Genomic DNA, 17,500 nt, shown 5'->3' on the forward strand with positions numbered 1-17,500 from the left:
GATGATCTTTCCTGTTGATTACTACATGTGCTGACTGTTCTTATATATTATACTGATACTGGTTTTATATATTGCTATTGCTATTGGTCATAATGTGAGCGAGATGCCTAGTGTTGCTATTGGTCATTATTATTATTCTGCTAGTGTTATTATGGTTAACTAGTCATATTTGCACTTGATAACTGCACTGCTTGTAATTCTGCTGTGTTGTTAAAGCTTCTTCTCATAGTGTTTGTACGTACATGTTTATTTCTGTTGTTGTTAATAATTCTGATGATTATTCTGCTATTACTTCTACTCCAGCTGTTGTTAATGATTCTACTGATAATTCTATTATTAATACTGCTGCTGCTGTTGTTAATAATTCTACTGATAATTCTATTATTAATACTGCTGCTGCTGTTGTTAATAATTCTACTGATAATTCTATTATTAATACTGCTGCTGCTGTTGTTAATAATTCTACTGATAATTCTATTATCAATACTGCTGCTGCTGTTGTTAATAATTCTACTGATAATTCTATTATTAATACTGCTGCTGCTGTTGTTAATAATTCTACTGATAATTCTATTATTAATACTGCTGCTGCTGTTGTTAATAATTCTACTGATAATTCTATTATTAATACTGCTGCTGCTGTTGTTAATAATTCTACTGATAATTCTATTATCAATACTGCTGCTGCTGTTGTTAATAATTCTACTGATAATTCTATTATTAATACTGCTGCTGCTGTTGTTAATGACAGTACTGGTAATTCTGCTTTTGTTAGTGATTTTATTGCTACTGCTTTTGTTGCTACTGCAAATATTTTTACCGATGTGACTTCTGTTGAAGCCAATTTTGGCAATTCTTTTGCAGCTTACGTTTTATGACCTGCTGACTACTGATCTTGATTCCTGCTGCCGCTAATATATCTCTGCTTCTGCTTCTTGTGGTCTGGTCGCTAATGTTGGGACTGCTTACGCTAATACGTCTGTCTTTACTGCTGGTAGTAATACATGTGCTTCTGCTGGTAATACATCTACTAATACATTAGCTAGTGCTGCTACAGTGTATGTATACCATCAACAGCACAACATTATATTGCCATCATTAATACTATTACCGTACAAACTATTCCTATTAATGCGTCCTCTGTTTTTAATGCAGTAATTAATACTACATATTTCACTGCATGTAATTACTGTACTGGATTTAAAGCGCATGTTCCAAGCCTTGCCGAGCTGTTATGGATAGCCTGGAAATAGATATTTGTATGGCACTCTTCCACACTCACTGTACCGGCAACCTTATCACGAATCTGCTCTCCCACACTCACACGACTGCTCTCCCACACTCACACGACTCTGCTCTCCCACACTCACACGACTCTGCTCTCCCACACTCACACGACTCTGCTCTCCAACACCCGCACGAATCTGCTCTCCCATACTCACACGAATCTGCTATTCTGAGCACACACTCACACGACTCTGCTCTCCCGCCCTCGTGCTTTCATAAATCCTCTGCTCCACACTCACCACAGTGACCCCTCACACACAGACTCACCCTCCCACACACACACCTAAGTGGCATTCCTCTCACGATCCACTCTCTCGTGCTCATCACAGTGGCAACCTTCTTACGTACCCACTCTTCCTCACTTACAGCAGTGGCACGTTTATGATTGGCTCTCCCACACACTCAACAAAGTGGCACCCATCTCACTAATATGGTGCCCCTGGCACTCGTCACACACTTGTAGCTTCTGCCAACAACCCCCTTATTATCTCACCTATGGCCTCCACCTACATCCACTTACATACCTCACGTCATTTTCTCTAATTTTTCCCTTTTACTGGAATTTTTCTGAGTTCATGACACCTTATTTACAATCGTTTGTCGGGGGTATCCTCGTTTCCCACACCACGTTTACCCTACACTGTAAGTGCTCTTCATATTTCCCTCTCAGGGCCTTGTAGAATTAAGCTAAGATTAAACAGCCATGGAGACATTGCACACCCATCGTAACCTTGAACCACTCACCATCCTCTCTTCCTACTTGCACATACGCCTTAGTCTCTTAAATGCTCCTCAATGCTTCTGGTAGATTTCCTCCCACATCGTTTAATCGTAACACCTTCCACAGAGCATCTCTGTCAACCCTATCATACACTCTCTCCAGATCCGTAACTGCCACATAGAAATCTTTTCTCGCGCAAATGCTTGAAAGCCAACACTAGGGAAGAGAGATTAGTGGGTTAGCTGATCACAACCTTTAAGATTCTTAAACCGCTCAAAGATCAGTTAAGGAAATCAACCTAAAATATATATCCAGAATGAGTGATTTAGATATGATGATTTAGATTCAGAAGAGACTCTCACGTATGAATATTTAGATTTGGAAGCGACTCTCACGTATGATGATTTACATCTAGAAGTGACTCTCGTATGATGATTTAGATTTAGAAGTGACTCTTATGTATGATGATTTAGATTTAGAAGTGACTCTCGTATGATGATTTAGATTTAGAAGTGACTTACGTATGATGATTTAGATTTAGAAGTGACTCTCGTATGATGATTTAGATTTAGAAGTGACTCTTACGTATGATGATTTAGATTTAGAAGCGACTCTTACGTATGATGATTTAGATTTAGAAGCGACTCTTACGTATGATCATTTAGATTTAGAAGCGACTCTCACGTGTTCCTTAAGAGCTGCCGAATTCTTAATATTTTTTTGAGTACAGGGACCCTGGTCATTAGCAGCAAGTATTAGAATGTAAAAAAAAAAAGAAAGATGAAGGAATGATGTTTTATGTGTCCGCCATATTTACGCATTTTCTCCCGACGAGCAAAATTTTTCCAGACCCAAACATTCCAAAATATTTTCTCGCCCGGGTTATCCAGCGCTCCGTTCTTTACGTTCCAGCCCGTAATGTTTTGCTCCGGGGGTGCTTGGTAGTGGCAACACTGGCTCACTCTCACTCCCACACCTGCTGTTGTGGCAACACTGGCTCACTCTCACTCCCACACCTGATGTAGTGGTAACATTGCTTCTGTTTCCCCCTCCCTCCCTCACACACCTTCCGACTCTGTCTCCTCCATCCCTCCCTCCCTCACACACCTGCCGACTTTGTCTCCTCCACACCTCCCTCCCTCACACACCTGCAGACTCTGTCTCATCCACACCTGTCTCCGTCTCCCATCACACCTGTGTCCGTCTCCCCCACACCTGCCTCCGACTCTCCCCCATACACCTGCCCCCGTCTCTCCACCCCACACACCTGCTTCAGTATTCCAGTTCCTTCCCTTACTCCTTTCTTTCCCACCTCCCATCCCTCCTACTCCTCCTCCTCCTCTTGTTCTTTAAGTGCCCGTGCCTCTCTCTCTCTCTCTCTCTCTCTCTCTCTCTCTCTCTCTCTCTCTCTCTCTCTCTCTCTCTCTCTCTCACACCGACTTCCTGGGCCGACGTTGTGTCAGCATCCATTAGCGCGTGTGCCATCATCCGACCATTATATCTCCCTCTCCTCCCGGGTTCAGGCCGTCATAACACTGATAAATACCACAAAACCTTCATCCTTCATGAACAAGGGTTTTTTTCCGTCTTCCCTCTGCTGCTCACAAGGGGGCGTCACATATTCCCTCCTCTCTCCCCCCTCCTTCCTTCCTTCCTTCCTCTAATCACCACACTGGACTCATCGTCTGAGATCTGGTAGACACAGGTTCTGGATCTCATAAAAAGATAAAGGAACGACTTAGCTAAATCCACCTTTGCATAACCTCAGGAAAGACATCTTGAAAGCAGGTATTGTGTTCAGGTCTCCATCTAGTATAGATTTATTCAGGTCTCCAGAAAATAAAGCGAGTGTCACCCCATAGAATAAATCCGTGAGAGGAAAGAGGGTTCTTTCGATATATTCTTTCTCTGTCGCCCAGCTGAGGGTCCTGTGCGCGGCCATCTCTCCAAGAGGCCAGTCTCGCGAGATCTTGTAAAATTCCGGGCATGACAGAAGGCCAGGGTGGGCGAGACCCTTGCGTAACACGAGAATCATTCCCCCTCTACTGACTACCTGACATGAATCTCAAGCATAACACACCCGCCCTAGAAATGCTCCCTCTGGCAAACAAAAGAAGACATCGCTTCTCGTGGTATTGTAAAGTCTACGAAGGTCAGAGACTTTCACGAGGTTGAGGGATGATAATGATACACCGCATCATCGTCAAATGTTGACCTTTGCCTGTTGAGAGAGGCGACGTTGTTTACCTCCGCCGTACGGAAATGGCTCCTGTGGTCTTTCAGTGGTTTGGGTCGACATTCGTGATCACCTTGATCTATCGTTATTTCATAAGTATCCGCGCCTAGTTAATAGATTTAGATAAAGAATTTACATTTTTCTCAAGGTCACGTTATCTCTTCATATCAGTGGATGTTTAGTCGTGTAAGCGAAGGTTAGTATCGTCTGTATGTGACGGTAGGACGAGGGACGTAAGCCCAAGTCTTCACGTCCGCCGCTGTTGCGGGTCTGGTTAATATAAGAGACTCAAGATATATTGCCAACAGACTGGCTTCATGATGCTGGCAGCGCTCCGCCTAAGTTCTCCAGCCGCCCCTTGCCTCGAGTATTAGTGAAGCAGAGGTACAAGGGTCATCCCCATCAGGAGGTTTTGGGTCATGCATGATGAAGATTAAACTTAAACCCCCTCTCACTCCACGAGACCTCCGTCTCTGTTACCGTAATGGTAACATATCATTCGCTGACCTTTCAGTGTGTCATCGTAAAGCGACGCATCTCTTCCTTTAGAAATGAATTAAACCCGGGCAGAATGTCGTCACTTAAAGTCCGCCACGATCTATGAGCAATTTTTTCTCTTGTTCCGACCTACATCTTGGCGACATGTTTATCTACCTTCTACAGTACCACTTTACAACTTGAAGTCTCAGTTTATCAAAGTGAATCACTTCGAAGTGGAGTAAGTCTTAAGCTCTTAGCATCACGTGATGTATGGAAGTATGTATGAATGACGTAGTCCAACATCAGCTAAAGTAAAAACGTATTCATACGTAATTCTTTTTTCCTCAAGACTTGGAATTCAGACACACTACGCTCCATCTGGCCGGTTCTCTCGCCTCCCACCAGCTGGGAACCATTGCCTGAGGAGTACAGAATACGAGCGTATTTTCTTCAGAGTAAATATACAACGTTGTATGTATCAGAATTCGCGAGGTGGGTCTCTGATACCTCACAAAAGCGTCCCTTACGAAAGCAAACGGTAACGCGAAGCTCCGAAATCCTGTCGTGCCTCATAGGATTTCCAATTTGATGGACTAAAACTATTGGTTTATACGAGAATTGCTTCGTTGTCTCGCTTGTGGTTATGTGACTGGAAGTGAATCTTTCGAATCTAATATGTTTTAACCTCTGAACTTTGCGTTTCGCGAGGAAGATAACAGGCATCCGGGGTTTTCAATAACGAACCTAATCTGCAGCTTCGAGACGTGAGTCGTTCGGAATAGAGTGTGCGGAGCCGAGTGTTCGGAAAATGAGCGTTTCGAACGGAGTGGTTCGGAGCATGAGTATTCAGATATGAGAGTTCAGAAGCGAGTATCTGGAAGTGATTGTTCGGAAATGATTGTTGGAAATGATTGTTCGGAACTGAGTGACATGGAAATGAGTTTTCTGGACTCAATGATCGGAAATTAATGTTCTGAAACGAGTGCTCGGAACAAAGGGTTCGGAAATGTTCCGAAACTGGAAGTGAACCATTTAACAAATGAATGTTATCTTAGATAAAAGCGAATGGTGGAATGTTCACTGCTACGTAATGTCTGATGAGATGCGTATACTCTCATCCTCCACGGGCAAGCGGAAGACTGCTCCTGTAGCGTTGAGCCTAACATCTGACCTTTTACTGCGAGATAAAGAGAGAAAAAAAAAGATATTCCACAGTTTTTCCTGTGCGAAAGCGTGAGAGGTTTGGAAGTGACAGCTTTTAACAGGCATCATGTACACCGCCAACGTAGACGAGCCAAAAAAGCAACGCTACAGTAAATGAACCAAATTCGCCACACATGAAGGGCATTCGCATTGCCCGGTGCCTCGCCACAATCTGATGATGAAATCATTCAAAAAGTTATGTTAATGAACTCATTATTACGTAAAAAAATCGTATACCGCTATGTTTATATTTTATACTTATATCTTAACAGTGCTTATCTTTCTATCATTCACCAACCCTAGTTTACGAAACTTGCAAAAAGTAACATCAGGTAATGCTAATAGATATGTAGATTTATGTAGTTTCTTGCCTTCTAGAATCGAACAAGTTCGTCGTCATCTTCCGATGGGTTTTCTGTCGTGTATAATGTACTTGCTTATTTCGTACTGACAGTAATATGTTTGCAGAAGGACAAGCTAAAGCACACACACACACACACACACACACACACACACACACACACACACACACAGCGTGTGAGAACACGGTGTTTCACACACACAATGGGTGTAAAGTCAGGACATTATATGACAACACGCAACACACCATCATATCTTGCAAAGCCTTACTCGCTCCCTCTCGGCTATGTTGTCTTGTTTCAGCGGGCGGCACCACCACCCTCCTGTACACCTGTTCTGACAATGTCAGCCAGTCGTTTTCCATGATGAACCGAGTCAAGGACGTAGTTCCAGGCCATTAGATGTCTGTCACACTAGACAAGGAACTATTTCTACAATGTGTCACCATCGTCCAAGTCTTGGCGCTGTGCCGTAACTCACTGGAACACCAGACTCCCCCGCCAAAAATGACACTGTTTCGTTCGCCGTTGACACAGTCGGCTGTGCTGTGTGTGATGGAGAACGTGCATGATTCGTGGTATCACACCGATCGCTTCGAATCCTCACATTATTCTAAAAAGTCCGTTTTGAAAATGATGAACCACTGGTCCATCACTTGGCATGAACAATTAGAGACGTTTAGAATTTGAAACACAGATGTGAGTGATATAGACTATGCAGTTCAGGGAGCGAGGCCATGGCGAGGTTGGGCGAGGTGAGGTCGGCTAAGCAAGCGCGTGGGACGCGAGAGATCATCTCTCACTTCATCCCTCGACTGACGACGAAACTTGTCTAAATGACAGGCCAGTCGCTGCCAGGTGGGGACCATGACAGCTGCTGGTGTGAGCTGGATGTTGGCCTCATGAATACGATGGTAAGACCCTTGCGCACGACGGTATGATCCTTGCGCACGACGGTACGATCCTTGCGCACGACGGTACGACCCTTGAACACGACGGTACGACACTTAAGCACGACGGTACGACCCTTGAGCACGACGACGGTGCGACCCTTGCACACGACGGTACGACCCTTGTGCACGACGATGCGATCCTTAAGCACGACGGTACGATCCTTGCGCACGACGGTACGATCCTTGAACACGACGGTACGACCCTTGAACACGACGGTACGACCCTTAAGCACGACGGTACGACCCTTGAACACGACGGTACGACCCTTGAGCACGACGGTACGACCCTTGATCAAGACGGTACGATCCTTGAGCACGACGATGCGATCCTTAAGCACGACGATACGACCCTTGAGCACGACGGTGCGACCCTTGAGCACGACGGTACTACTATTGAGCCAGACGGTGCAACCCTTCGAGTAAGATGGTTCGAACCTTGAGCACGAGGTGATGTATCCTTGGGTAATGACATCACAGCCCTTGGATGTGACCCTTAAGGGTCAGGTCAAAGGCCATGCCATCACACCCAAGGGTTGTACCGTCATGATCAAAGGGTTAGAGTGAAACTGGGAACTGCGTAAAGGGGAAAATCATGTGTGGACTTTCTTCAAAAGTTACTCATAAAGTATTCATGTTTACAACCTTGTTTATTGCAGTGAAGAGAAAAAGAATAATACCAGAGCCACAACGCCGTCCGGAAACAGCAGCTTAATCTCTGTGGAAATCAGCCAACTTGTAAAGAAAATGACCATAATGCATCGCCCGAAATAAAATTTCCAGATACATAACTTGTCCCTTAACGAAAAAGAAAATGGGACGCAAAAAAGTTTTCAAGGCGAAACGTTTGTTGCGAACGTTCATGGAACGTTTGTGTGTGTGTGTGTGTGTGTGTGTGTGTGTGTGTGTGTGTGTGTGTGTGTGTTCATGTAGATAACGTTTTGGTCGTGCTTGTTTTCGTAGGCAGTTCGTGTACAAACGCCCTTGTCCATGGGATTATTATCACTGCTCGCTGGAAAGACGCCCATCGTAACTCACGTAACGCACTGGTGCTTCCAGCGCTTCCAGCGACACATTCCAGGAACTTGGAAGACCATCAGAGTCACAGGGAAATGTGAATTGGCATATTGACGCATTCGTCTTCGAGTTTCTGCTTGTCTGGGTGTGAGCCGCGTGGTTTCTACAGTATTACGCTACTGTGTCTCTCTACTTCAGCGGACGTCATCACAATGGAATGATCTAATCTGACCTCCCCGCTGGAAGGGCTGGGTCTAACCCCCGTGGGCGCTACGGTACGACACTTTGAGCACTACGTACTGCACCCGACCCTTCAGTACGACGGCACGACCCTTGGAGCACAACGGTACGACTCTGGAGTGCTGTGATACGTCCTTTGAACACTGCGTTGGTCCCCTTGTGCCAGGTGGTACACGGCCTTGGCCGGGTGACTCTTGCCACGTGATCCTGGAAGGTGAAGGAGAGAGAGAGAGAGAGAGAGAGAGAGAGAGAGAGAGAGAGAGAGAGAGAGAGAGAGAGAGAGAGAGAGCGAGAGAGAGAGAGAAGATATGCATCTCTCAGTGAACCGTTCATTGTCAACATTATCGATCTAGCTTCTAATAACGCAAAGGTTGTGATCAGGTCACCCCTTACTCTTCATTCTTCCATGGTGGACAAAATTATGGTACTTTAAAGCTTTCCCTGTAACTCCGCTTTCTAAGTTCGGGTACCATCGCTCTTGCTTTCTTATCACTCGTCTCTTAGCTCTGTGTGCTTCTTTTAAACGCGGTGGCGACCAAAATTTCAGGAGAATATTTTAGTTTAGGCCCAGTGCAGGACGTCAACACGTTGCCGAGCTGGGACCTTCTCCATACACAAGAATGCTCCTCCGATATTTACTGGGAGACTGTCTCCTATACTCTTGTGATGTGGGACTTTGAGGGACAGGCTGGGGACAGAGTCTCCTCCCGCGTCACTCTCACAAACACGTCCCTGCATCTTTGAGTAAGTCCCGCGAGATGGTGTTCATATCGAGGTTTTCTTTCGCTATGTCCTATCCTCATTACTTTGTATTGACTGGGGTTGATTTTCATCATCAGTGTTGTGTGATTACCACGCGTATGTTACGGGGAGAGAGTTATACACACTTTTTTACCCCTTCTCTTAGGCTGGTGTATATGAACACACACACACACACACACACACACACACACACACACACACACACACACACACACACACACAAGCACACACAAACTCACAAACACATATCTGTATTTCACATGTCCATTTCATACTCATCGACGTGATTGCAATCAACAGATCACAAGTATACCGGATCGTATGATCTATGTCCCACATCCCATACCAATCCATCAGCCCAAGGGCTTGCTAGTGTTGATCATAACTTTCACTTTCTCTGCACTTCGCTCGATGTCTGTCATCCCCTTTTTTCTACCATCGCAGATAACCTGAGAAGGTTCTAATGATCTGTTTTCATTCCTTCGTGTTCCCTAGATATATTTGGACGATTGCCACTATAGATTATCCTCATTTGTGGTATACTAATTGTATTCGCCTGCTGAACCTGAAGGGTATGATTAGAATGATGATGATAGGGATACCAGTGGAGGATTAATCTAAACATTTATCAAATTAAGTATCATAAGGACGGAAACAGGATGCACGGAGGGGCTTGCCGAACTCAACCCTTGGGCCTGATTATCATCCGTGTTTACCTCAGTGTCTCATCTGTCGAGAGTGTCTCGCTCTCTGACTCACCCCTGGTGGATAGATCAGAGGCAGGGATGCAAGACGCTATTAAGACGTATATTACAATATGACGCGTAATGGTGTCTGTGGAAGCATAGCCCCTGGTGAGGGTAGAAATAAGTGACATTATACAGTGTCGAAAGCGACTTATCTGTCGGGATTTTCATATGCATGAGTGAGAGAGGCTTATCTGCTTTAGTGTGTAAGACAGACAAGCTTTACCGTAAAAATTCAAACACATCGCGTTTAGATTTTGTCTTTATACGCCCACAGCAGAATATCTGTGGATATCAACACTGACAAAAGTATATAACAGGGGAAAACAGGTGTTGCTTTACTTACATATGGCATGAACAGGAGGAGCGAGGAGAATGACAGAAGGCAGACGAAGATGGCTCCGAGCCACCCGTTTGAAGCTCAGGCCTGAGCTGTGTGTATCAGAGATGCAGAGGGCGAAACGGCGGGCGCTTCGTGGGGTCTGATATGATGAACCTCATTGCATGAGCCAGGGACATCATTTGACCCCTACGGGTGATGACATCTGCCCGCCTCAAGTGGTTTAAACTGGTTCTTGGTTGCATTAGAGACGTTTTCCTTTATAAACTACATTCCAGGCTAATGGTATTGAACAGAGCGTGGTCAGCATGCCAAAGTTTTGTAGATTTTGGGTTCGTGTTTCCCTAATGTATTCGGATGATGGCAATGTCTCTTATACACTTGGTATGACATGACAAGTATGATCAGCAGGCAGAAGTGGGCGTGTCATATTAAAGCTTGTGGGCGGGTCATATTAAAGCTTGTGGGCGGGTCATATTAAAGCTTGTGGGCGGGTCATATTAAAGCTTGTGGGCGTGTCATATTAAAGCTGAATGCGAATGAAATCGTCTCCAGACGGGTTGGTCTTGGGAATTAGGCAACAGCAGCGGACATACCTCATCAGTAACCAGTCTCTTACCCTCGTGTATATATACATTTACCACGTCTTTCCTCGTTAGAGGAAGGGGAACAAAGGACGCACAGGGAGTGGAAGCCTTCTTGAAATGGGTCGAGATTACCGGCGGAGTGACGCCTCACGGGGTTAAGGGGGTGGGTAAGGGGGTTATGGCATGGCAATACTTACATCGTTGGACACACGGCATAGCAAGGAACTCATCACCGCAATAGGCGGGGCATGGCGAGAATACATCACCCGGGGCACATGGCCGAGCAAGAACACATTTGCGTTGGAACCATCCGTCAATTTGGTGTTTACTGCAGGCGATAAATTTCCCGGAGTGCTTGAGTAGCTGCCGATTGGGTTAGTAGGCCCGCGGGTGAGGGAGGGAGGGAGGGAGGGAGAGGTTGGTTTACCCGGGGAGTTTTATGGCGCAGTCGAGCACGCCATTATAAAACTCTCTCCCGTGTTCGCCTTTCGAGCGCGACGGTACTGTCCTTGAATATGACGGTACTGTCTTTGAATATGACGGTGCTGTCCTTGAATATGACGGTACTGTCCTTCAATATGACGGTACTGTCCTTGAGCACGTCGATGGGACGTCTCGAGTGCAGAGATAGAACCCTTGTGCTCGAGGGCACGAACCCTCAAGCACGACGGTACTGTCCTTGGACAACGTAAGAACGACCCCATGGTTGTGACGGTACAGCTCCTGAGCTTGACGGGACGACCCCTGAGTCTTATGGTCTGTCCTAGGAACTGACGATTAACGGTCAGGTATTAAACCTTACACTATCCTGTACGGTAGTCGTACCGTCGTACTCAAGGGTCGTACTTTCGTGAAGAAGGAGTTAGAATAATCTTTAACTCTCTTTTCAGGGGTGAAACTCTGCACTATATTGTTTATTTACGTATAGACTATGCGTGTATTCTTCAGCACCTACGTCCGTGAGAGCATTGATATCTATCATTCATGATACAATCTGACTGTGTGGTTTAAAAGTTAGCACTCCATCGCACGGCTGAGAGTGTGTAGCGAATTGAGTATCGAGAGGCCTTGGACATTATCATTGTATGTTGTAATCTCGGTGGATGTCAATTCCTCTTAAAGTCTTCTTTCTCCCTGTTGTATTCATGAGTCATGTCGTGAGGGATTGACACGAGAGGTGGCTGCGCTGGTGTGAGTTGTGAGGGAAGTAGAGGTTCCAGGCACGAGTGGATGAGATGTGAGGGGTTATGTATGACATATGGTGTATGTATGATATTGCCCTGTGCTCGGGAGTTGGCCCCTCACGCCCTAGCATTCATAGATGTCACACCGTCACACACTTAGACACACAGACGCCCCCAGACGCCCTCACTCACACCCACACACACCCACACACACGAGACATGCGAGCGTCGCTATAGAGTGCTTGATGCATCTAAGGGGTTGCCATGACAAATGTGGTGTTGCAACGCCCTGCAATCTTCCTGCACCTGCTGTCGCTTGCCTCCTCCCCCACATCACCTCCTCTCCTGTCTTGCGTTGCCACCACGACGCTTGTAAAACGCTCGGACTAGCTGCAGTATACGAGGTGCTCTGTTGGGTAAGGGTTCGTGTGTGTGTGTGTGTGTGTGTGTGTGTGTGTGTGTTTGGGGGGTCGTTTTTATACGCCATTACGATACGCTTGTCTCTCCTTGTCGTGGAACGTCTCTCCCTCAGCCATCTCACACGCGAGATATATAAAAAGATATTCTCGTATGAAAGTAAATTTAATCAATGGAGGAAGAACGACATTGAATCTATTAAAAAAAAGAAAGAAATGGAACCACAAATTAATAAATAGGGATTGTAATAAATAGGGACCACACATTGATATATAGGGACCGAAGTAGATAGGGACCACACATTAATAGATAGGGACCAGACATCAGGAAGCATATTTCAGCATACGAGTGACAATATATCCAGGCAAAGCATCACACATTCTTACTCTTCAGTATGATTTGTAGGTCCAACAACCAGATACAAGGTGACTCAGAGGTTAGAGACACGCAGGGAGAATTCGCAGGTTACACTTGGCTCAAAATCTGTTCTAATTGCATGCCGTGAATTACCACACACCTCCTACCCACGAGTAATCCATGCCCATGTGTATGCAAACTGGCCCTTTAGTTTGAGGAGTATTTTGGGGGGAAAAAGAGGTGATCAGAATTCTGCTTTAGAGTTTCTGGACTTCAACACGTACAGACACACACAGGAGTATATACATGATACATATATATACAATGTTAAGCGACAGGGTAACACGAGTGTAAGACCCTGTGCCGGCAAATCACAACTCGTAAACACACAAGCACACATGGGAGTGTGTGTGTGTGTGTGTCTTCGTGGCCTAAGAAACAGCACAAGGATCCTGTCTTCCCTACCCCAGAGGTAATGTTCGAGGGGCTCATTTGACAGTAAATGGTTGCGGTGTGCAGTGATGCCTCGGTCCTCGCTTTGCATAATGGTTCGAGTCTCCACCTCACACCTGAGAGTATCGTCTGCCACCCGAATGTTCTCCGTTGAAGTTGCATTATACAAGCAGCTGGTCAGCTCGAAGGTCGAGAAAGCCTTTAGTTCACCGTGTGACCTAGGGGAAGGTAACTGGATGCCGTATGACGACAGCTTCGACAGCCACTGTCGCAACCTCGACGAGCCGGGGGGAGGAAAACCAGATCTCCTATCCTGATGGCGGTGGGGGCAAAACACAACCATATCCCTTTATCTTGACGTATGCTAAACCCCTCCCTGGAGCCGGTTGTTTTAAGGCTGTTCCCTGCAATGCCTTATGCAGCTTGGGGAGGGGGAAGAAGACCCACCTTCTTGATTCCCCAGAGATGAGGTTCATATTCCAGAGGGGTATGTGGGCTGGTGGTTTAGATGATCCTCAGATCCGCTGAGTAATGTATGATTCGTACCGGTGTTCAGGGTGACTAGAGAGAGGTTGGCATGCACGTTCACGAACACAGTGAGGGAGGGAGTGAGGGAGGGAGGGAGTGAGTGAGGGAGTGAGTGAGGGAGTCAGTGAGGGAGGGAGTGAGGAAGGGAGTGAGGGAGGGAGGGAGTGAGTGAGGGAGTGAGTGAGGGAGGGAGTGAGGAAGGGAGTGAGGGAGTGAGGGAGTGAGGGAGGGAGGGAGTGAGGAAGGGAGTGAGGGAGGGAGTGAGGGAGGGAGTGAGGGAGTGAGTGAGGGAGTGAGGGTAGTTACCGTTGGTGATCTGCTCTCCCAGCGGGATGAGGAGAGGCATGAGCACGTTGACCGCCATGCCTACCAGCAGCCGCCGCGCCCCCTGCACCCGCGCCCACGCCCAGCCACGCCTGGACCCGCCGCCCGCGCCCTCACCTACCATTCACGTGCTCCCTCGCTCCACGCCCCCACCTGCAAAGACACACAGACAGCATTAAGATCAAGATGCAATAGGATTAATGAAGTTGAAATAGGTACATCTCCTTTGCGTTTTCTAATACTATTTGTTAAAATAGGCACCGTTCTCCAGGGTTTCTAACACTGTCAGAATAGGCACACCTTCCTCTGGGTCTCTAATACTATTTATCAAAATAGGTACAGTCATGTAGGTTTCTTATATTCTGTATATCAAAATAGGCAAGTCCTCCTTTGGGTTTTTGGTATTTTTCATCAAAATTGGCACATCTTTGGGTTTCTATTTCATACATTTGGCACCTTCCGTCTTGGTTTCTAATGCTGTTCATTAAAATTATTAAACGTTCAATGGGTTTCTAATACTATTAGGTAAAATACGGACTTTTCTCTTGGGTTTCTATATAAGGGAAACATGACCCCTATGTCAGGGTTTCTAGTACCAGGGTTTCTATTACTATAAAAGTAAAGTACGTAGTATTATCTGGGTCTCTAATACCATTAAAGTAAATTGGCACTTACGCAGTACCTCCACAATCAACACACTCTCCCTCATCACTAAAAGTCTTCACAATATCATCATTAGCACTTTCCTCCCTCACTCCCAACGCTTCTTCCTCACCAACACTCTCCTTCACACCAACACTAGCACTCGCCGTCCTCACCAACACTCTCCTTCACACCAACACTAGGACTCTCTGTCCTCACCAACTCTCTCCCTCGCACCAACACTAGCACTCCCCGCCCTCACCAACACTCTCCCTCACAGCCTGCATCTCCACCACCGTGGCCAGCAGGCCGCCAGTATTACCAGCCTCTGAAATCCACTCACCATCAAGACAAAACAGATGCCTTCAGAACCAACTCCAACACCATTATCATAAGCCGCCCTCACTCTCCAGCAACGCTCTCCACCCATCGCCACCACCACCAACAATACACCTCACCAACACTATCAATTCCCTATCTTGGTTCGAAAATGACAAGGTTAATAAGTTAATATTTAACACAGGCAAAGTTAAATCAATACCCTTTCTTGGTTCGAAAATGACAAGGTTAATAACTTTATATTTAACACTGGCAAAGTTAAATCAATACCCTGTATTTATTCGAAAATTACAAGGATAACAACTTAATCTTTAACACTGGCTAAGTTGTTCAAACAATTCCCTAATTTATTTCTTCATTTGATATAATTGGTTGGACATCATCCCGTCATTTAAATCTTCCAAGATAATTTGATGAACTTAAGATTATTGCAGGGCACACAGAGGACAGAGACTCCAGCAGTAATTAGCAACTCCGAGAGCAGGCACACACCCACACCACACACACACACACACACACACACACACACACATTACGGAAATTACTTTGCCAAGATTACATACTGCAGTGTGTGTGTGTGTGTGTGTGTGTGTGTGTGTGTTACGGGGGAATAGTTCTATGCTCGTGTTGCCCCGTCTCTTAACCTTGTATATATGAACTATGTCTTGACTCCATTGTGTGAAGACACACACACACACACCAGCCTAAGCCAGGTACCCACTTATCGACCAGCCTCGAGGAGAGGATGAACATCTGGGTTGGGTGTGGGCCAACTGCCACGCCCAGGATTCGAACCCATGCTGACCCGGCCCCCGTGTGTGTTTGTAATTACCTAATCGTGCTGTACGGGGAGAGATTTTTTTTTTATCCTCGTGAGTATGTGAGTGTTCTCTCACATACCACACCCACATATTGACAGAGGACTCGTGGAATTCTCACCTACGTTACATAATCATGAATACATACTGCCTCACTGACTCCATTCACAACACAGTACTATCTTTCTACTCACGTCATTCATCGCTTTGAGTGCACTGCTGACATACTGCAATACACTGACCTCGCTCTTATCACACTGCACTGTTATACTGTCTTCACTGTCACATGACGTTGTCCTCGTATGGTACTGTCCATGTTATGAGGGCACTGCATTGCACTGTCTTTTGTTATCACAGGATTGCTCCATACTGCCCAAAAGGATACTCTCTCTGCTATTAACTCACTGCACTGTACTGTTACAGTGACAGACACTGACTGTGCAATCAGCACTCTGCTGCCACCTATCCGGGTATTGGAGAGTCACGACCTTGCAGTGCACTGTGATGGCACCCCGAATCTCTCCATTGACCCTCCCCCATCCATAGTCCTCTACTATGGGCAGACTTGACTAAAATCTCCACAATTTACAGTTCTGTGGCAGTTGGTGGAAGGTTCATTTTCCCTTGCTGCACGACTCTTGAGCATGGCTTGCTGTACGACTCTTGAGCATGGCTTGCTGTACGACTCTTGAGCATGGCTTGCTGTACGACTCTTGAGCATGGCTTGCTGCACGACTCTTGAGCATGGCTTGCTGTACGACTCTTGAGCATGGCTTGCTGTACGACTCTTGAGCATGGCTTGCTGTACGACTCTTGAGCATGGCTTGCTGTGCGACTCTTGAGCATGGCTTGCTGCACGACTCTTGAGCACGGCTTGCCGCACGACTCTTGAGCGCGACGTAGTGCGCCGTACCCCATGCCTAAGCATGGCTAATACGACCCCCTAATGCAACGGAAGGACTCGTTCCCCTTTAAGAACGAGAGCGTGAACTTGAAAACATGAAACTTGAAGGGACTAATTTTTCTCTTACGAAGGATGTTCCATAATTCATGACTTAGGAGCCATGCTCCATGACTCATAACTTAGGAGGAGCGATATATCCTACTCTAGGACACTACTTACAGCGGCGGCAAAAACTCGAAGAAGCGACGGGGCCAACACCTCAGCAGTAGTGGTAGTAGTAGTAGCCACAATCCTTACGACTGCAGTCGCAGTGGCGGCTGGGAGACACAGACGCAAGAGCCAGCAGTCAGTCAGGATCAGTTAGAGGAGGAATTCACCAACATACTCTTGGATGTTTAACGCCTTCCCTCGATTATCCAGGGCGTCCCGTTCAGCCAGAGGGAAGGACGTCTTATCATAAGGACAAGTTCGCTTAGCTCCCTGGGGCAAATGGAGCAATAAGGAACCTGTTCCAATGTCCGAGATTGTAACGACGCGGAACGATGACATAAGTAAAACAACACCGCGATGCCTCCACTTCCAATCCCTTGAGGACAAAGGTACGAC

General features: G+C 46.2%; 1 protein-coding gene across 1 annotated transcript in view; it reads right to left on the reverse strand.

The window, feature by feature from the left end:
* Nucleotides 1-17,500, reverse strand: part of LOC139761627 (putative neural-cadherin 2) — a 216,499-nt gene that overhangs the window by 48,099 nt on the left and 150,900 nt on the right. The window contains 1 exon segment of the mRNA XM_071685900.1: nt 14,174-14,344. Coding sequence (XP_071542001.1) covers nt 14,174-14,315 — 142 coding nt within the window. The 5' untranslated portion in view covers nt 14,316-14,344.

The sequence above is a fragment of the Panulirus ornatus genome, chromosome 41 (genome assembly GCF_036320965.1).
Source record: "Panulirus ornatus isolate Po-2019 chromosome 41, ASM3632096v1, whole genome shotgun sequence".
Lineage (NCBI taxonomy): Eukaryota > Metazoa > Arthropoda > Malacostraca > Decapoda > Palinuridae > Panulirus > Panulirus ornatus.